The 19525-nt window shown below is 48.1% G+C and overlaps 1 protein-coding gene across 5 annotated transcripts in view; it reads left to right on the top strand.

Moving 5' to 3' along the window:
- LOC121875643 (guanine nucleotide-binding protein G(o) subunit alpha) overlaps positions 1–19525 on the top strand; it is a 130636-nt gene that overhangs the window by 81433 nt on the left and 29678 nt on the right. For all 5 annotated transcript variants that reach the window (XM_042380263.1, XM_042380262.1, XM_042380264.1 and 2 more), the window contains exons 3-4: positions 10679–10820; positions 16401–16561. In XM_042380263.1, the coding sequence (XP_042236197.1) occupies positions 10679–10820; positions 16401–16561 (303 nt within the window). The remainder of the gene's footprint in view (positions 1–10678; positions 10821–16400; positions 16562–19525) is intronic.

Genomic DNA, 19525 nt, shown 5'->3' on the forward strand with positions numbered 1-19525 from the left:
TGTGTGTAAAGATATAACGTGATATGGTAACAACAATGAGATTCCTATCATCGTAAAAATCCCCCAACTATCGTAAAAAAATTCCCCAACTATCGTAAAAAAAAATCCCCCAACTATCGTAAAAAAAATCCCCCAATTATCGTAAAAAATTCTCAGCTATCGTAAAAAAATCCCCAACTATCGTAAAACTTCCCTTCCCTTTTCCCCATCGTCTCACTCACCGTCGTGGCAACTTTCCCGTCACGGAGAAAATTGGGATGGCTGTCTATTCCGTCTGTTCCATTACCGTTTGCGCCGCCCCGTTTTATAAGTCACGTTGCCATCTGTTAGGGGGTGTTGGGAGGCCCCTTGTATAACAGTCATTGAGCCACCTGTTGGTACTCGACCCCATCAAACGCAGGTACTCGACCCCATCAAACGCAGGTACTCGACCCCATCAAACGCAGGTACTCGACCCCATCCCCATCACACACACAGGTACTCGACCCCGATCACACACACAGGTACTCGACCCCCATCACAAACTGGTCGACCCCCCATCCACACCTTCGGGTACTCATTCCCCCACATCACACACAGGTAGTCGACCCCCATCACACAGGTAGTCGACCCCCATCACACACAGGTACTCGACCCCATCACACACAGTGCTCGACCCCATCACACTGGTGCTCGGCCCATCAAGCCAGGTGCTCGACCCACATCACACAGACTCATTACACAGTGCTCGACCCCATCACACAGGTGCCTCGACCCCATCACGCATTGGTGCTCATTTATCACACACAGATTACTCGACCCATCACACCCCAGATTACTCATTTACATCACACTAGTGCTCGACCCCATCACACACAGGTGCTCGACCCCATCACACACAGGTGCTCGACCCATCAAACACAGGTACTCGTACATCAGAAACAGGTACTCGATCCACATCCACACTGGGTACTCGACCCCATCACACGTGGTACTCGACTCACACCCTGGGTATCGACCCCATCACACATACAGGTACTCGACCCCCCATCACACACACAGGTATCTCGACCCCCGATCACACACAGGTACTCGACCCGATCACACACACAGTACTCGACCCCCACATCACACACAGGTAGTCGACCCCATCACACACAGGTAGTCGACCCCCATCACACAGGTACTCGACCCCATACTTGCACAGGTACTCGACCCCATCACACACAGGTGCTCGACCCCATCACACAGGTGGTCGACCCCCATCACCTGGGGTAGTCGACCCCATCAAACCTGGTGCTCGACCCCATCAAACTTACCTGGTGCTCGACCCCATCACACACCTGGTACTCGACCCAATCACACACAGGTACTCGACCCCATCACACACAGGTACTCGACCCCATCAAACACACTGCCGTTGATAAGAAGGATTTGTGGCACTTCAGCGTAACGTTCAGCGTCACCACCAAGGTCGCTCATGGCGTCTGCACCATTGTGACCTCCCAGTTTATCTTACACCTTTATGGTGGTAGTGGTGTTAATGGGGGAGTGGGGAATTCTGGCTGGGAATGGTGTTTTCTCTCTCTCTCTCATTTTCTTTATTTTCTTTTGTGTGTGTGTGTGTGTGTGTGTGTGTGTGTGTTTTCCTTTGTTAGGTGAAAGATGATGTTGCAAGCTTTCCTTATCATTGGCAAGAGTTCAAACGTCACCAAATGGACTCTCTCTCTCTCTCTCTCTCTCTCTCTCTCTCTCTCTCTCTCTCTCTCTCTCTCTCTCATAGTGACGTGGCCTGAGGTTTAACCGTCTACAGTATATTTCTAGTCAATTATGATAATGTATGCAGCCTTTTTTTCTTTTTTTTTACGGGAATTAGCCCACCCGGGCACAGGTCAAACGACCCACAACAGGGCCTGCGTGTGTATATAAAACCTTTAGATAAATTAAAGCATCCAATTTATATATATTCCCCACAATTTGTTCAATTTTGTTATTTTTTTAAGGTATTGGCAAGAAATGTTTATATAATAAGAGTAACTAACATTCTTGATGCCAGGATTTTCTTCGTTTTGGGCGGTTCGTGTATAGACGCTTTGACCCCCCTGGCGGTGGATCAGAGAAGCAGGTAAAAAAATAAAACCGTTGAATTACGACGTTGAGATGCTGGGTTATTAGGTGGTTGTGTGAGACCCTGACATCCCACACGTCTCGTAAGATGGTGACGTAGTATCGGTTCAGGTTTTCCTAAAAGGATTATATATCTAGAACTCTGATTCTCAACTGTTAGGTATATGTCTTGAAACAATAGACGGCGAGGGAATGTTTGAGGTTATTTCGCTTATATTACTGCACTAAGATTATTGTACGTAGCTGCGATTTTGTTTTTTCCTTGGTTGTGCACGAGGTTTATTATACTGTCAGCGTTGTTGATTTCCTTCACAGATGCTGCATCTGTCTGGCAAGTTTTGGGCAGGAAATTTTGAGAGAACTTGGTGATGCCTGGAGGAATGTTGATTAAGACGAGAGGTAGTGGTGCCTGGCTGGATTTCCTGTCAGGTCGTTGGTTTAAGTGAGAGACAGAGCGAGATTGTTTTTATACTGTAGGTTAGTTTTTTTTGGGAACAGCCCCCCCCCCACCGAGCTGGAGTCATCGGCCCCCATAACGGGCAAGGGGCGAAAAAAAGAGGAGTAAAAATATATATATATATATATATATATATATATATATATATATATATATATATATATATATATATATATATATATAAAAGAAAAAGATTATATTATTCTACACCACGAAGATGCCGAAAAACCAGCTTTTTAAAGTGAGGCAGATTGTGTGAGTATGGAAACACAGAAGAAGGCAGAGCATTCCACAGTTTGGCTGTGTGAGGAAAGAAGAATATACTATAACGGGTTATTCTAGTGTGGCCAACATCTACACAGAAATGATGGACACCGCTGGCAACACGAGTGTTAAGAGCCCACGGCCTTGCCGGCGGTCCGCAGGATGTCAAATCCACATTGCCCGTTAAAGTACCTGTTAGGTTAGGTTAGGTTACGAGAGGCATTACCTGTCGTCTGCATTAAGTGTCTCGGTGTAGAGTATAAAGCAGTAGGAGGGCTGGTGGTGGTGTTAGTGGTGTATGGAGCGAGAGACCTTAAAGCGAAGCCTGGGGGAAGGGAAAGTAGCCTTCAGACGGGAGCGGTCACGTGGAGTCTGCAGCCCGCCGTCTCCATACAAGACAGCAAACGGGAATGAAGATGGAAGTCTTGATGAAAAGTCTGGGAAAGCAATCAGGGGGCTTATGGATGACGTGGACAGTGGTAAGGGGGAGGGGAGGTATTAGGGGTTGTATTAGCCAAGGGAGGAGAAGAGTTGAGAGGATTTGTAGGAGAAGGTGTTATGAAGACTGAGGCAGGCTAGCGAGCGAGCGAGCGGGTTGATGCTAGATCGTGGGAGATCGATAATGGAACCCTGGCTCCTCCATCCAGCTGCTGCGGTGGTTGTAGTGTCCAGTTGTGGTTGTTGTAGTGTCCAGTTGTGGTTGTTGTAGTGTCCAGTTGTTGTTGTTGTAGTGTCCAGTTGCTGTTGTAGTGTCCAGTTGTGGTTGTAGTGTCCAGTTGTTGTTGTAGTCTCCAGTTGTGGTTGTAGTGTCCAGTTGTTGTTGTTGTAGTCTCCAGTTGTGGTTGTAGTGTCCAGTTGTTGTTGTAGTAGTGTCCAGTTGTTATTATTGACTGTTGGTGTTTTAGCTGTTATTACCAATAGCTGCTGCTGTCCTGTGCTGTTGAAGTTGCTGTCCTCATTGCTGTTACTGTATCTGCTTGCTGCTGCTGTTGTTGTTTATGTTGTTCCTGTATCTGCTTGCTTTTGCTAGTATGTGTGTTTGTTACTGGTGCTGCTAGCTGTTGTATGACGGAGATATTCCTATAGTGAATGACTCAAGGGGTTAAGTTGTCGTCCTCAAATTGTTAAAATATCGTACTTAAAGGGTTAAATCGTCGTATTCAAGGGACTAGACCATAATACTTAAAGTTATTGTACTCAAAGGGTTAACTCATTGTACTCGAGGGGTTAAGTCATTGTACTCAAGGGGTTAAATCACCGTAGTTACACAAGTAAAGCAAAATTAATACTTTCTTGTACATAAAGTTCCTCCCTATTTACCAATGTGTATTATCATCTTTAGTGAGAGAGAGAGAGAGAGAGAGAGAGAGAGAGAGAGAGAGAGAGAGGACTCGAGGGTGGGTGGTGGAGGGAGAGGTGTGGACTGAGAAAGTGGTTTAAAGAGAGTGAGTGAGAGAGAGGGAGTAGATAAGAGAGAAAGTGTAGGGGGTGTGGTTGTGAGAAAGTGAGAGTGGTTTAAAGAGAGAGAGAAATAGTAAGCGAGGAAGATAGAGAGGGAGAGTAGTACTATAGGTTGTGGGTTATAATTGAGGTTGTCAAAGATTCCCAACAGGTAGGTGTCTGTGTGTGTGTGTGTGTGTGTAGTCATATGAGTTATATATATACAAGACAAAACAAAATGGAAATAACCCCCAAAAAAAAAATAAATAAATAAATAATCAATTTAAATCCCCACTATTAAAGTTCGCTAAAGACGAAAGTAATCCCGGGGAGATTAACCTGTAATCATAATACTACAGGAAAATAAGATTAATCCTGAAGGAGATTATTTTGGATTTATATTTATAGAAAGAAATTCATTGAGACTTTATACTATATTTAGGTCTCATAAATCCTCGTGAATAAATCCGCTGGACTCTCTCCCTCTTCCTCGCTCCTCCTCCACTTCCACTCCCCTTCCTCTTTCCTTCTCACCCTCTTCCTCCTCACCCTCCTCCTCTTCCTCCTCACCCTCCTCCTCTGTCCACTTCCTCCCCCCCTCCCTACCTTGCTCGCAGTAGAGAGGACATAGGCAATACATGATGATTGTGGGAGGTAAATCCCACGGGCTTCCAGTACACTTTGTCTCCTCATCAGTACACGATCTTCACTATGATTACCTCTGTGTGTGTGTGTGTGCGTGCGTGCGTGCGTGCGTGCATGTTTGTGTGTGTAAAGTTGCCCGTTTATTTTGACGTTCTTAGGTTCCATACTTTTGTTTGTTGGGAGAAGATATGACCCAAAAAAAAAAAGTTGGGTCAGCTAGCCACGTCAGACGGGGGCGGTGTGCGCATAAGAGCCGAGCAGAACCGACCCGCCCCGAGTCTTGCCGAGCTCTCTCTACCTCCCCTCCCAACCACCCTCTCTCTCTCCCCCCTCCCTCCCTCTCCTACCCTCTATCCCAGCGCGGCACTGTCCATTGATCGCCTCCAGATACTAGTTATCACCTCTGCATGCTGTACGTATACTTCACCCCTAAAACAGTGTATAGGCCCCACTTTATTTATCGTTTCGTCGACCATAACAGGATTCCCACACTCTACACTATGACAGGATTCCCACACTCTACACTATGACAGGATTCCCACACTCTACACTATGACAGGATTCCCACACTCTACACTATGACAGGATTCCCACACTCTACACTATGACAGACTGGGAGGTGCTAGGTGTTGTGGTGTTGGTGAGGTTTGACGTGTGGTGGTGAGGGGAGGAGAGGTAGGTAGGCTAGGTCAAGATTTGGATGTTAATATCTCTCTAGGTCAACAAATGAAGGTCAGACACTAGTTAGGCCCGCCCACCCACCCACTCGCTCATCCACTTACTCTCTCGCTCTCTGTGGTTGATAAAACTGTGAGTTAATCCCCACAGCTTAGTTCATCTAATCATCAGATTAAACACCCTAAAGCTACCTGGGTTAGGTTAGGCTAGGTTAGATTAGGGAGGCTAATCTTTAAGTTGAAATAATCGTGGATAACTAATCTTCACCTAATCCCCAATTCAAACTATGAATCCGGTTCCAAAATACGGATTCCCCCCAAGAACTGTTAGAGAACGCTTCCAGGTAGTAATTGTTGTTATTGTTATTGGATGTTATCTTTTGTCTCGCGGCTTGAGGGAGTTTTAAGCTTGTTCTCATCTCTCCAGTCTGTTGTGTGGCGGGGGGGGGAGGAACTTTGTGAGGATCTTGGTGTTTGGAATTTTGTTAAAGAGATAGGAAGTGTTATGTGAGTTCCAGTGTAAATCAGGTGATTTTGTTTGTCTCTCTCTCTCTTCTTCTGTTTCGCAAGGCAGCAAGGTGTGTGTCAGCTCAGGCGCATCAAGGCGCGAGTTAACACACATCTATCAGGGGCGGGAGTGTCCAGGACCTGCACCCTCCCTCCTGACACACTACACCTCAATCTAATCTTAATGCCATGATATATCGGCTCTGCTGGCTCTGTTAATATTACCATGATAATAATAACATTTAGTAATGAAAGATATTTAATAGTAGTTTGGTTGTTCCATTGATAAGTTTATTATTATTATTATTATTATTATTATTATTATTATTATTACTATTTTTGGGGGGTTTATAGTCGTGGTCCCTGCCTACGCCATCTTGATTCATTGTTGACATTTCTGTTTTTTTTTTTTAGTTTTATTTATTGCCTTGGTTGTTTCTTCCTTTTATTTATTTATTTATTTTTAGTCTTGTTATTGTATTTCTGCTTTTATTAATGTTATTATTGTTATTGTTTTATATGTCTATAGTTCTCGTAAAATATTTCTGCCCTTATCTATTTTTTTTTTACATTTTCTTCCTGTGTAGGTAGAGGTAGGAGGAGGTAGGGAGAAGAGAGGTAGAGGTAGGAGAGGAAGGGTAGGTAGGGAGTGTAGGTAGAGGTTTGGAGGAGATAGGGAGAAGAGAGGTAGAGGTAGAGGTAGGAGAGGAAGGGTAGGAGGTAGAGAGTAGGAGTGCAGGAGGTAGGAGGGAGGTAGAGATAAGTAGGTAGGCAGGAAGTAGTTAGAGAAGAGTAGGGTAAGAGGTAGGAGGTAGGGTAAGAGGTAGTGTAGGTGGGGTGAGAGGTAGTGTAGGTAGGAGGTAGAGGGAGGGAGGGTTGGGCAAGCGAGACTACATCCTGTGTGGTGGACAGTGACGGATATGACTTGTTACTTCCCTCCGCTCCTTCCCCCTCTCTCTCTTTCTCTCCCCACCACACCCCCTTCCATCTCTCTCTCCTTCTGTCTCACACACATACACCCACCTTCAAGCTCTCTCTCTCTCTCTCTCACGGTTAGGTCATCAAGAGAAAGAGAGAGAGAACAGGGGATTGTGTCATTATTTCCGGGTAATGGCGACCATTAGAGGAACTGAATCAGTATTTTTATTATTTATTGCAATTGTCTCCCCGGATCAGAGGGGAGGGATCCAGAGCACCTGTTGATTAAACATCCTGGCGGTAATCTATTCTAATCAAGCAACAATTTAATATCATAAAAGCTAACCCAACCCACCAACCTTGTTGGTGATTAGTTGTGAGTCATGAGCTGGTTGGGTAATTACTGTGGGGTAGGGGGGGAGGGAGGGATGTTGGGAGGGAAAGAGAGAAAGAGTGGGTGTTGGGGGGTAGTTAGAGGGAGGGAGGGCGGGAGGAGAGATAGGAGTGTTGGAGGGAGAGAGAGGGGGGGGGGTATGGGTTTAGCTGGAAGCGGAGGTGTGTGTGTGTGTGTGTGTGTGTGTGTGTGTGTGTGTGTGTGTGTGTCAGCTATGGGGCGGCATGTCGAAATATTCAGATTACCTAGGTATGAAAATTACCAGGTTAACATCATCAAGTACCCCACACCAATATGGTTGGACTCACCATCACCACTATCACCACTATTTTCATCCCCATCGCTATCATCACCATCACTATTTTCAACCCCACCACTACCACCACCATCACCACTACCACCATCACCACAATACATGTCTCACTATAGAGTTTAATAACACCTGGATCTAATTTATTTTGATAGTAATTAGTGACAGGTGTATCAAGGGGTTATAAATATAATTTCCGGGTGTTACTATGTCGTGTATGTGTGTTAGTCTGTCAGTTTGGGGGATCACGTTCTACAGTACTTAGTGGGGTTAGGTTAGGTTAGTTAGGTTAGCGTTAGATTAGTCGAGGTTTTAGTTAGGAAGGGAAGGGGATGTTGGAGGAAGGGGGTGTTGGAGGGAAGGGGGTGTTGGAGGAAGGGGGGCTGTTGGAGAAGAGTGAGGGTGTTGGAGGGAAGGGGGTGTTGGAGGGAAGAGGGGCTGTTGGAGAAAGTGAGGGTGTTGGAGGGAAGGGGTGGGTGTTGAAGGGAGGGGTGTTGGAGGGAAGGGAGATATTGGATAAGGTAAGAGGATTTACCAAGATGGAAGATTGAATTGGAGGGAAGGTGGGAGGGTGAGAAGCGAGAGAAGCTAAGAGACAGGTTAAGGGAGGGTGAGACAGCGTGAGAGAAGCTAAGAGACAGGTTAAGGGAGGGTGAGACAGGGCGAGAGAAGCTGAAAGACAGGTTAAGGTGGGGGTTGAGTGAGTGAGACGGGGGAGAGAAGAAGAGACAGGTTAAGGAAGGGTGAGACAGGGTGAGGGAAGGTGTTTCAAATTTGAGTGTAGTTTGGGTGTATCTTGGTGTGGGTGTAACCTGGGTGTTTTAGGGTGTAGGTGTGGTGTGTGTGGGAAAACATGCGGTGAGAGAGAGAGAGAGAGAGAGAGAGTATTGATTCAGTCATGCGCGTTGGCAGCAGACCTCCCCCCGCACTCAAGCATGTCTTAGAAGATGGCTTAGCGCCTTAGATAATGTGGCTTGGTGCCTTACATAGAAGAAATGTTTGTAAGAATAGGTGTTGATTTATTTAGGTAACATATGTTCACCTGGCCGTAATGAACGAAGGTAGAGCCCACCTGGTAGTCACGTAAATGCTCGCTGAGTGGCCATTATGTCATGCTCGCTGAGTGGCAGTAAACAAACGAGGGTGACCAAGCTCTCCCACCACTCTGAATCCGGATAATAAACTTGATGTTGGTGATGATGAAGGGGGCAAGGTGGTGGACGAGAGAGAGTCAGTCGCCATTGTAGATGTGTTACTATTTTAAGCTGGACCAGGCGAGAGAGAGATTCCAAACTCGGCTCTCTAACCTGTGTTGGTGAGGCAATAGTACTGTTTACACCCACCTCTCTCCCCTCCCTTCTCCCTCTCTCTCACCTCTCCTCCCCACCCCCTCTTACCCCATCCTAACGTACGATGCCAGTAATTGTACAGTAAGTTATTATTATTATTATTATTATTATTATTATTATTATTATTATTTTTATTATATTGTTGTTGTTGTATAACTGTATCCTGACTTAATTGTTATGGCTCCTTTCCAATGTCTTCTCCTGTTGTGAATCAGACTTAAAAGTATTCCTCCTCCCCTACCCCTCCTTCCCTACCCCTCCTCCTCCTCTCCCTCCTCCCCTGCCCCTCCTCCTCCCCTACCCCCTACCCCTCCTCCCCTCCCTACACCTCCTCCCCTCCTCCCCTGCCCCTCCTCCTCCTCCCCCTACCCTCCTCCCCTCCCCTCCCTCCCCCCCTACCCGTCCTCCCCCTACCCGTCCTCCCCCTACCCCTCCTCCCCACCCGTCCTCCCCCACCCCTCCTCCCCCCCCCCTCCTCCCTATTCCTCCTCCCCTACCCCTCCTCCCCCTACCCCTCTCCCCCTACCCCCCCCTCCCCCTACCCCCCCCCTCCTGAAGGTAGACACTCTTGAGGTTGTCTCCATCATGTTATCTTCAGCGACAGTGTGAAGCTTCCTTAAAGGTCTTATAATAGTCCTTTCTCCGTTCACACACACACACACACACACACACACCTTTTGCTTCAGGCTGTTTTCTTATCCCTTTTGGCCTCTGTAGTTATCTAATTTTCTTCCCTTCGTTTAGACAATGTCGTTCCCAGTCAGTCAGTCAGCCAGCCAGTCAGCCGGCCAGTCAGTCAGTCAGCCAGCCAGTCAGCCGGCCAGTCAGTCAGCCAGTCAGGTCCTCGTGGTTCGCCTTGTGCTGCCGCTAGATTTAACCAAACGCCTTCCCTTCCCTCCCCGCCCCTCTTCTCCCTCGTGAGGTGCGGACTTAAAGTTGTGTTATGAAGGCTGTCTGACGTGGTGGGTGGCCTCGTCTTCTTCCCTGGCGGTAGCTGGAGGTGTGAGATGTTGTTCTTCCTTAGTAGTAGCTGTAGATGTGAATTCTTCTTTGACTTTCTTCCCTGGAGTCAGCTGGAGGTGTGAGATGATGTTCTTCTTCCCTGGCGGTAGCTGGAGGGTTGATTTATTCCTGGTAGCGGCTTTGGAGTGTGTCTTTGTTCTTCCCTGGAGGCACCTGGGGCCCCAGGTCTCTACAAGGTTTCCAGTCGACCGCTCGTATGGCTGACCTAATCTACAGACACAGGCTGACACTTGAGGTTCACCAGGCTGACACTTGAGGTTCACTCCACCCAAAAATAAGATAGCTTTTTATGAACCCGAATTCAGGAGTTTGTTATCCTCCCTCCTCCTCCCCCCTTCACCGTCACACCCTTCCCTTCCCCCATTCACCTTCCTCCCCTTTGCCCTCGTCATTACAGGATCAACATGTAAACAGAAGGTAATTACCGTTAAGATTGGCCGAATAATCACGCCTCGCCGATGACGTCACAGCCTCGGGGTAGCCTGAGTCTGTTTTAACAGGTTGGCAGTGAGACAGACAGACACTAACCCCGTCTCCCCCCACCCTCACCCCACCACCCCACCACTAACTGTTATCTTCACCTTGCAGGATTATCCACGAGTCTGGGTTCACGAGTGAGGACTTCAAGCAGTACCGGCCGGTGGTCTACTCCAACACCATCCAATCCCTCGTGGCCATCCTTCGAGCCATGCCCAACCTCGGCATATCCTTTGGCAACAACGAGCGGGAGGTGAGTGTCAGTGTATTACTAAGATATTGTGTGTGTGTGTGTGTGTGTGTGTGTGTGTATTGTATAAGGTGATTAGTAAAGGACTGCTCAGTATAAAGGCGTACCATGTATTACGTCTTTTGTGTGTGTGTGATTAATGGCCAAGTAGTGTATTGTAACTCCCCCAGAACTCTCTTTTATCAAGGTTGGGGCCTCAATGGGTGATGTTGATTGATGACTGGGTGGGCGGGTGGGTGTTCTGGGTGGGTGGGTGGGGGAGAGAATGTCCTTGTGTGTAGGGTTCAATGCAGCCGTGTGGTGGGTGTAGGGTGGGTGGGATGGGTATACATTGGGTGTATGTGGTGGGTATATTGGGGATGGGTGTAGAGTACGTGCATTGGGTGTAGAGTACGTGCATTGGGTGTAGAGTACGTGCGTTGGGTGTAGAGTACGTGTGGTGGGTGTAGAATGGAAGGGGTGGGTGTATAGTGCGTGGGATGGGTGTAGCCAGGTAGGTAGTGAGGAAGGCAGGGTGGAGGTGAGGTAATTGAAACTTGGCTCGTATTGTCCGTAGAGTTTCAGACACCCTCTCTCATGCGCGCGCGCGTGTGTGTGTGTGTGTGGACAAACATCATTCATGTTTTTACTCACACACACACACACACACACGAGCGAGAGAGAGAATATTTTTGGACCAATAGTCATCGTCCAATAGTTGTTAGAGGAGGAGGTGGGCCACGCCGTCGTCAGATATTGGCAAATCCCCACCAGGAAGACCTCATTACCCGTCTGGGGGATTTCCTGAGCTTCTGAAGGAGGCGAAGAAGGGGGAAGATACTAAGTCGACATCCTTATTTGTATTCTTTTCGCCAAATCGCCAACTCATTACCTCACCAGCGGGAAATTGGGGAGGGAAATAAGGCTTGACATTACGGACGTGAATATATAGTAATGAGTGGGCGTCACGCCTCGTCCAGGTCGCTATCGATGGTGATCGGTAGGATTGTGGAAGTGATGGTGGTGGTGGTGGTAGGTAGGATGGTGGGTAGTGGTGGTAGGCGGGATGGTGGTAAGCAGAATGATGGGTGGGTGGTGGTGGTGGTAGGTAGGATGGTGGATAGTGATGCAATAATGGTGGTAGGGAGGAGGATGGTGATGGTGGGTGAATGGCAATGTTTTATCCCTTGACGTCAGCAATCTCCACGCAGACGCATTCTTGACGTCACCCACTCCTCCCACCCCAGGCTGGCTCTGTGTGTGTGTGTGTATAGTGATGGGTGGCATTGGTGGTAGTGATGGTTGGTAATGGTGGTAGTGGTGGGTTGTAATGGTGGTAGAGCTGGGCTGCAATGGTGGTGATGAGTGGTAGTGGTGGGTTGTAATGGTGGTAGTGATGGTTGGTAATAGTGGTGGTAATGGGTGGGCGGCACAGGTGAAGTGTTTACAGGAAGGGGCCAATATGCGGGCGGGAGAAGGGTGTCATGGCCGCCCATCTCCTGGAAGAGGTAGTGTGGGAGGGGGGGGGAGGATAGGGGTAGTGTCAGCTGAGATAGATAGCTAGAAGGAGGGTGTTGATGGAAGGGAAGAGGGTGTTGATGGAGGAGGTGTTGATGGAGGAGAGAGGGTGTTGATTGAGAGGGGGTGTTGGTGGGGGGAGGGAAGGAGAGGTGAAGGCATGGTGTGGGTTGGAGGAATGGATGAGAGTGAGGAGGTGGGTGAGTGAGGGTGGGAGGGAGAGAGTAGTGAGGAGGAGGCAGGTAAGTGAGACAGGTATCGTCACACACTAATTACTCTGGCCAATCACTTGGTGGCAGACAGGTAGTGGACCTCATCTGTCCACGGGGAACAGCTGAAGGAGAGGTCCTGACAGGTGAGGGTGGGAGGTGGAGGAGAGTGAGAGAGAAAGAGAGAGAGAGAAACTGAGAATGTGTGTGTATTAAGGAGAGAAAGAAAGAGTGGGTGAGAGAAAGGTAGAGCGAGTGAGATAGAGTGAGTGAGGAAAGTGAGGTAGAGTGTGTGAGGGAAGTGAGAGTAAGTGAGAGAAGTAAGAGTGAGTGAGGAAAGTGAGGTAGAGTGTGTGAGGTAAGTGAGAGTGAGGGGCTGAGTCTAGTATTATCGGCGCCTCAGCCTGTGAATAATACATGTGGCTCAACACTCACTCACTCCTCCTCGTCTTCCTTCTCCTTCCTCCTCCCTACTGTGTGTAATAATAATAATAATAATAATAATAATAATAATAATATTAATTAACGGTTTATTGAGAGAGCATGGCAGCCGGAAGGCTGAAAATATACATTTACATAATTAGGGAATGGGTCACTTGAGTGTGTGTGTGTGTGTGTTACTGGGCACACACACACACACATACAGTGTTCCTGGAAGAGTGTGTAGTCAGAATGTTTCCAGGAAGTGACCACATACCACGGCCCCCTCACATATACCACACTAACAAAGTTATCTCTCTCTCTCTCTCTCTCCCTCTCTCCCTCTCTCTCTCTCCCCGTCATGTGCTAAAACTCCCTCCACTTCGGTCTCCCTCCCTGAGACCCTTCACCTACTACAAACTCCCAAAACTCCCTCCCTCCACTCTTGGCCTCCTTCCCTCCACTCTGGCCCTCTTCCTTCCATTCTGGCCTCCTTTCCTCCACCTTCTAAGAACTCCCAAAACTCCTTCCATCCACTCTGGCCTCCCCCGCCCTCTCTCCCTCCACTCTTGGCCTCCCTCCCTCCAACCCTCCACTCTTGGCCTCCCTCCCTCCAACCCTCCAACTCTGACAATATGTAAGTAAGTGCTGGAGGTGAGGTGGTCACACGTGGGGACTTATAACTTGTACCTGTAGTGGAGGTGTGGCTCAGGCGACGACCACATACTACGGTGGGGGGGGGAGGAGATAGGGGGTAATGTTGGGAGGGGGAGGGGGGTCATTATCTAACCTCTCCATTCCCTCTCCTCTAACCACCCCACTCCCCCTCTAACCATCCTATTCCTCCAACCACCCTATTCCCTCCTCTAGCCACCCTGTTCCCTCCTCTAGCCACCCTGTTCCCTCCTCTAGCCACCCTGTTCCCTCCTCTAACCACCCTATTCCCTCCTCTTAACCCTTCCATTCCTCCTCTAACCACCCTGTTCCCTCCTCTAACCACCCTATTCCCTCCTCTTAACCCTTCCATTCCTCCTCTAACCACCCTGTTCCCTCCACCAACACCTCCCCCCCCCAACCACCCCTTACCTCCTTCAACTCCCCTGTTTCTTCCCTCCCCCTCTCCCCCTGGTTAGGTTAGGTTAAGTGAGGTCAAGTGAGGTCAGATGAGGTTAGATTAGGTCAGTGTACAGTTAGTGACATTCGAGTGGCCGGCAGTCCTCCCTGGGTTGTCATGGCAGCACCCCCACCCACCAACCCTCCACGTTGTCATAGTGACCGCCAGGTAGAGGCAAGGATGTGGAGGCTGGTGAATAGTGGTTGGTGATTGTGGTTGGTTCAGTGACAGAGAGAGAGAGAGAGAGAGAGAGTTGCGGGATACAGTCGTGGCTACATCCTGGTCACCCTGAGTCCAGCGGGGGGTTATATCCTGCCGGTGTTTGGGGGGGAATAGGCCATCATGCCCACCCTATACAAGCCCCCCCCCCTCCCTCCTCTGTATCTGTATAGTCCGTTAAATGTGGGTTTCACATCTAACGGACCCTCGATAAAACGGACTTTCATCTCCATACAGTCCATTGAATAGAGGAATTCACATCTAACGGACCCTCGATATAACGGACTTTCATCTCCATTCAGTCCGTTATGTATAGGGAATCGCTGGTAACTCTATACAATCGTGGGGGAAAAAAGGTGAATCATCTCTATATATGTTGCCAAGTGACCGTGGACTGGTGGTGGGGGGGGGGTGATCCCTTCATCTGACGGCAGCAGGGGAGGGGGATTGTGGTAGAATAGTTAATGGTTCGGTAGTGGTTGTAGGTAGGTGGTGGTAGCAGGTAGTTGTGTGATGGAAGGTGGCTGTGTTATGACTGGTAGATCAAACAAATAATAAAACAAGAATCGAACTGGTATATAACCCCCCCCCCCTCCCTCTAGCATTACCTATTGAAGCCAAGTGGTTCATTGGTTCACTCGCTCAAGATTCGTAGCAGAGAGTCTCGAACGGTTCAATACACTGAGACGGGATCGAACGGGGTTGGGGGTGACTCATGACTCGTGTGTATCGAAGCAGCGAGTCGGTACACCTGAACGGGTTATTGGGAAAGGTATTGTGGGGACGGGGGGGGGGCTGTTATGTGTTCCTCTTTGTATTTATCAATGTAACTTTCTTGCTTAAAATACTCTTTTTCTCTCTTTTCTCTCTCTCTCTCTCTTTCTCTCTCTCTCTCTCTCTCTCTCTCAGAATTTTTCATTTTCTTTCTCATTTCCTACTTTTTAGAGGCTGTGCGGCGGATTGGACGAGATTGGCAAGGGAGGGAGGGAAGGGAAGGGAGTAGGTAGGGAGGGAGGGAAGGGAAATAGGTGTGGTGTGGTGGGAAGGGGAGGGTGGGAGGGGAGGAATAAGAAAAGAAGGTTAATATGGGATAATGATGGGATGGGAGAGAGATAGTAATAATAATAATAATAATAACAATGATTAGTTTAATAGCATAAGAGGTGTGTGTGTGTGTGTGTGTTAGTCTGCTCTGAACAGCTGGGCTGCCACGACACCTGCGGGGAGTGAAGTCACAGGCGGCTCGACCAATCAGCTGCAGACGCGACGAGACGACAGGTGTTTGACTAGCAACCTTGTTTTTGTTGTTGTTGTGTTGTTGTTGTTCTATATTGATTATTGATTAGAAATGTTTAGATAACTATTACGTATTGATATGGTGGTTGAGAGGCGAGGTGGTGGTAGTTGTAGGTGTTGATAGAGGGTGGTGGTGACGATGGTGGTAGTTGTGGATAGTGGGTGTTAGTATAAAGTAGTAATAGTAGTGGTGGTTGTAGTGGCGGTGATGATGGTATTGGTAGTGGTGGCGATGGTGGTAGTGGCGATGGTGGTAGTGTTGCAGGGTGGTCGATAGCACACACAAGAGTCTCTCAGTTGTCTAACCTGCAGTGTCTCCCCCCCCTCACCTCATGCCTCACCCCTCACCATTTCATGCCTTGCCACCACCACCACCTCCTACCACACCTAATAGCCTCTTCCCCCTCATAGTGATATTGTGGTAGGTGGTGGTGTTGTGGTAGGTGGTTGTATTGTAGTAGGTGGTGTGGTAGGGAAGCTTGGTGATGGTATTCCCCCACCACCCACCACATTACAGGGAATCTGGGGAAACATAAATGAATTTGGGGATAAAATATGATTATCATGAAAGCTTATTAAAAAATGAAATGTGGAGGAGGGAGGATTGTGTGGCGGTGAGGGGAGGGGGTAGTGGGGAGAGGGGGGGGGAAAGTGGGGGAGGAAGGGGAATTTGAAGAGAAAGAGATGTTTGTGTGTTGTGAAAGTATTAAACCATCGTCCTCAGAGAGTTAACCTCAAAGATAATTTAAACACTGACAACCTACCAACTTAATCATCTCTGTATATAACTACTGTACTGGTGTATTAATGTCCCCCCTCCTCCTCCAGCCTGATGCTAAGATGGTGTTCGACGTGATCTCCCGGATGGAGGACACTGAGCCCTTCTCTGAGGAACTCCTGTCGGCGATGAAGCGCCTCTGGGCCGACACGGGCGTCCAGGAATGCTTCGGTCGCTCCAACGAGTATCAGCTTAACGACTCCGCCAAGTAGTGAGTGTCGACTGTCTTTTGTATACGTGTTTCGCTTTTTTTTTCTCCTCTGTTCTCTAAGGTATCATGTGTTAAGCGTAAGTCATGTGTTAAGCTTAAGTTATGTGTTTATCCCAGCTTAAAACTCAAAGTTTTCATAAGGAATGGATTCTTGTGGAGGGTTTTAGGGCAGGAGGGAGGGTAGGAGTCTTTGTCTCTGCGTGTCTGGCTCACAAAGTCTTAGGCAGGTGGGGGTAGGGGGTCTTTGTGTGTGTGTGTGCCGCGCGTGTAAGGGGCCATTGACCTTCACTAAGCCTCATATCAAGAGTTGACCTTGGAGCTGGTGAGAGAGAGAGAGAGAGAGAGAGAGGTGAATGACCGAGTCGTAGTTGGAAGCCGTAGCAGCATAGGATACCACCTAGTGTAGGAGGGAAGAAAGAGGAGGGGAGGAAGGGGTGGAGCAGCAGCAACCATTCGTCTTCCTGGCCTTTGCCTTTCATTGTTCAGCTCCCCTCCCTACCTCCCCCTCCCTTTCCCCCCCTCCCTGGCACTCTCTCTCTCAGCCTGTACCTCCCTCTTCTCTCACTTTCTCCCTCACTCCCTGCCATCAAGAAGAAGGGAGGAGGGGTGGGGGAGGAGAGGAGGCGGCTTTACTTAACTCTTCCCCTTTGATGGTGTCCAGGCCAGCACACGTCGACCCTCTGGTGGCGGCCGGTGATACAAAGCATATAGCCTTCCCTCCCATCCTTCATCATTATCTCCTCCTCCTTCTCTTCTTACAGTTTTATTAAGGGTTACTCTTATTTTACAACCCCCTCCTCCTCCTCTCGTCACCACCCCTCTCCCTCCCCCCCCCCCCCCCCCCCCCCCCCCCCCCCCCCCCCCCCCCCCCCCCCCCCCCCCCCCCCCCCCCCCCCCCCCTCCACCTCCCCTCCCACTTCCCTCCTCACTCCTCCTCTACCTCCCCCTCCTTCAGACGTCTCAGTGTAGGTACAAGTAATTGTCCAGGTAAACACAACAGGTAATGAGGAACCTGGTGTAGGGAGACCTGAGGGTAAGTGAGGGGTGAGGAGGAATGAGCGATGGTAGAGAGGGAATTGCCAAAGAGAGGGAAGGATGGAGTGCAAAGCAAAGCCAAGGGCCAAGTGATGGTCACACAATATTCATGAACCAATACCTAACCGGAAACGTGTGGCACTATTCCCAGATACCAGGAGTGCCTCTCAGGATCCTGGAGTGTGCCCCCCACGCCCTTCCAAGATTCCAGGAATACAAAGAGATTCCATGTATCCCACACACCCCCTCACCCTCACCCTCCACACACACACACACACACCCCCCCACACACCACCCCACACACACACACCCCACACACACACACTCCCACTCACACACACACACACACACACACACACACACACACACACACACACCCTCCCTCAGGTTCCATGAATTTGTCCCTGATAATGAAACACGTTACTGTATTATTATTACAGTAAAACCTCCATATAACGGATTCTCTCCATAAATCCGTTAAATGGAGGGTTTCATATCTAACGGACCCTCGATATAACGGACTTTCATCTTTACATTTTTACTCCTTCCCTTCCTCACCCTAAAATATCTTGGCCTACTTTTCCCTCTCCCTCCCTCCCTCCAATCCATCTATTTTCCCATCCATCCATCCACCTTCCCTCCCTCCTCCCCTCCCCCCCTCCTCCCCTCCATCCCACCCTTTCTCTTTCCCATCACCTTCTCCTTCTCACCCTTCCCATCACCCTTCCCATACCTCCATCTCTTCTCCCTCCCTGACTTAAAGCCATTGATATAAAAGCCTCGACAGTTCATACAGGGGAGTGACCTCTACTCTCTCTCTCTCTCCTAGAAACGATTTATTGAACAGAATATAAAGAGATAGAGATTTAGATAAATATGTTAATAGTTAGTTAGATAGATAGATGGGTTAATAGATAGTTAGGTTAGTAGATAGATATATAGGTAGGTAGATAGATAGAGAGATATAGATATGATTATATAGATAGATATATATAGATAGATAGATAGATTTATTTAGACAGATAAATATAGATAAATAATATATATAAATAATATATATATATATATATATATATATATATATATATATATATATATATATATATATATATATATATATATATATATATATATAGATATATATAGATACAAGTAGATATCCCACATTGAGCTTAATGCTTTTGGGCTGTGTGTTGCCAAAAATATCTACGGCCTGAGAGCAGCAGCCCAAGAGAGAGAGAGAGAGAGAGAGAGAGAGATTGTCTTAATCACCAGTGCCTCAAAAATAAAAAATAAAATAAAAAGTTAAATATAATTGTATTTTATAATCAACCTGACAAAAAAATATTAAACTATTAACTAAGACGAAACAAAAAAATAGTTGGGTGTTTTGATGATGTCTTAATTAATAACTAGATACACTTACTTAACTCTCCTCCTATCTCGCCTTCCTCTTCCTTCTCTCTTCATCTCTCTCCATCTCCCTTCTCCTTCCTATTTCTCCTTTCCCTCCTCCTCCCTCCTCTTTCTCCTTCTCTTTTCACCTTCATCTTCTCTCTCTCTCACCTTGGGTTACACCGTCGCCGCCTCCGCCCGCCTCAACACCAGAACGAGGTCAGTTTAAAGTTGGGTGAGACAATCGCTCCACCAGCAGCAAGCAGTAATGTCTCCAGTGTCGTCAGCAACAGTAGTGTCTATAATATCGTCAGCAGTAGTAGTCTATCTGGTGTCGTCAGCATTCAGCAGTAGTAGTAGTGTTTCCATTATTGTCGTTACAGCACCACCCATCATCATCATCATCATCATCATCATCATCACTCACCACCACCACCACCACCACCACCACCACCTACCTTCACCACCACCACCACCACCTACCACCACCACCTTCACCACCACCACCACCCACCACCTTCACCACCACCTCCA

The sequence above is a fragment of the Homarus americanus genome, unplaced genomic scaffold (assembly GCF_018991925.1).
Source record: "Homarus americanus isolate GMGI-L3 unplaced genomic scaffold, GMGI_Hamer_2.0 scaffold22250, whole genome shotgun sequence".
Classification (NCBI taxonomy): Eukaryota; Metazoa; Arthropoda; class Malacostraca; order Decapoda; family Nephropidae; genus Homarus; species Homarus americanus.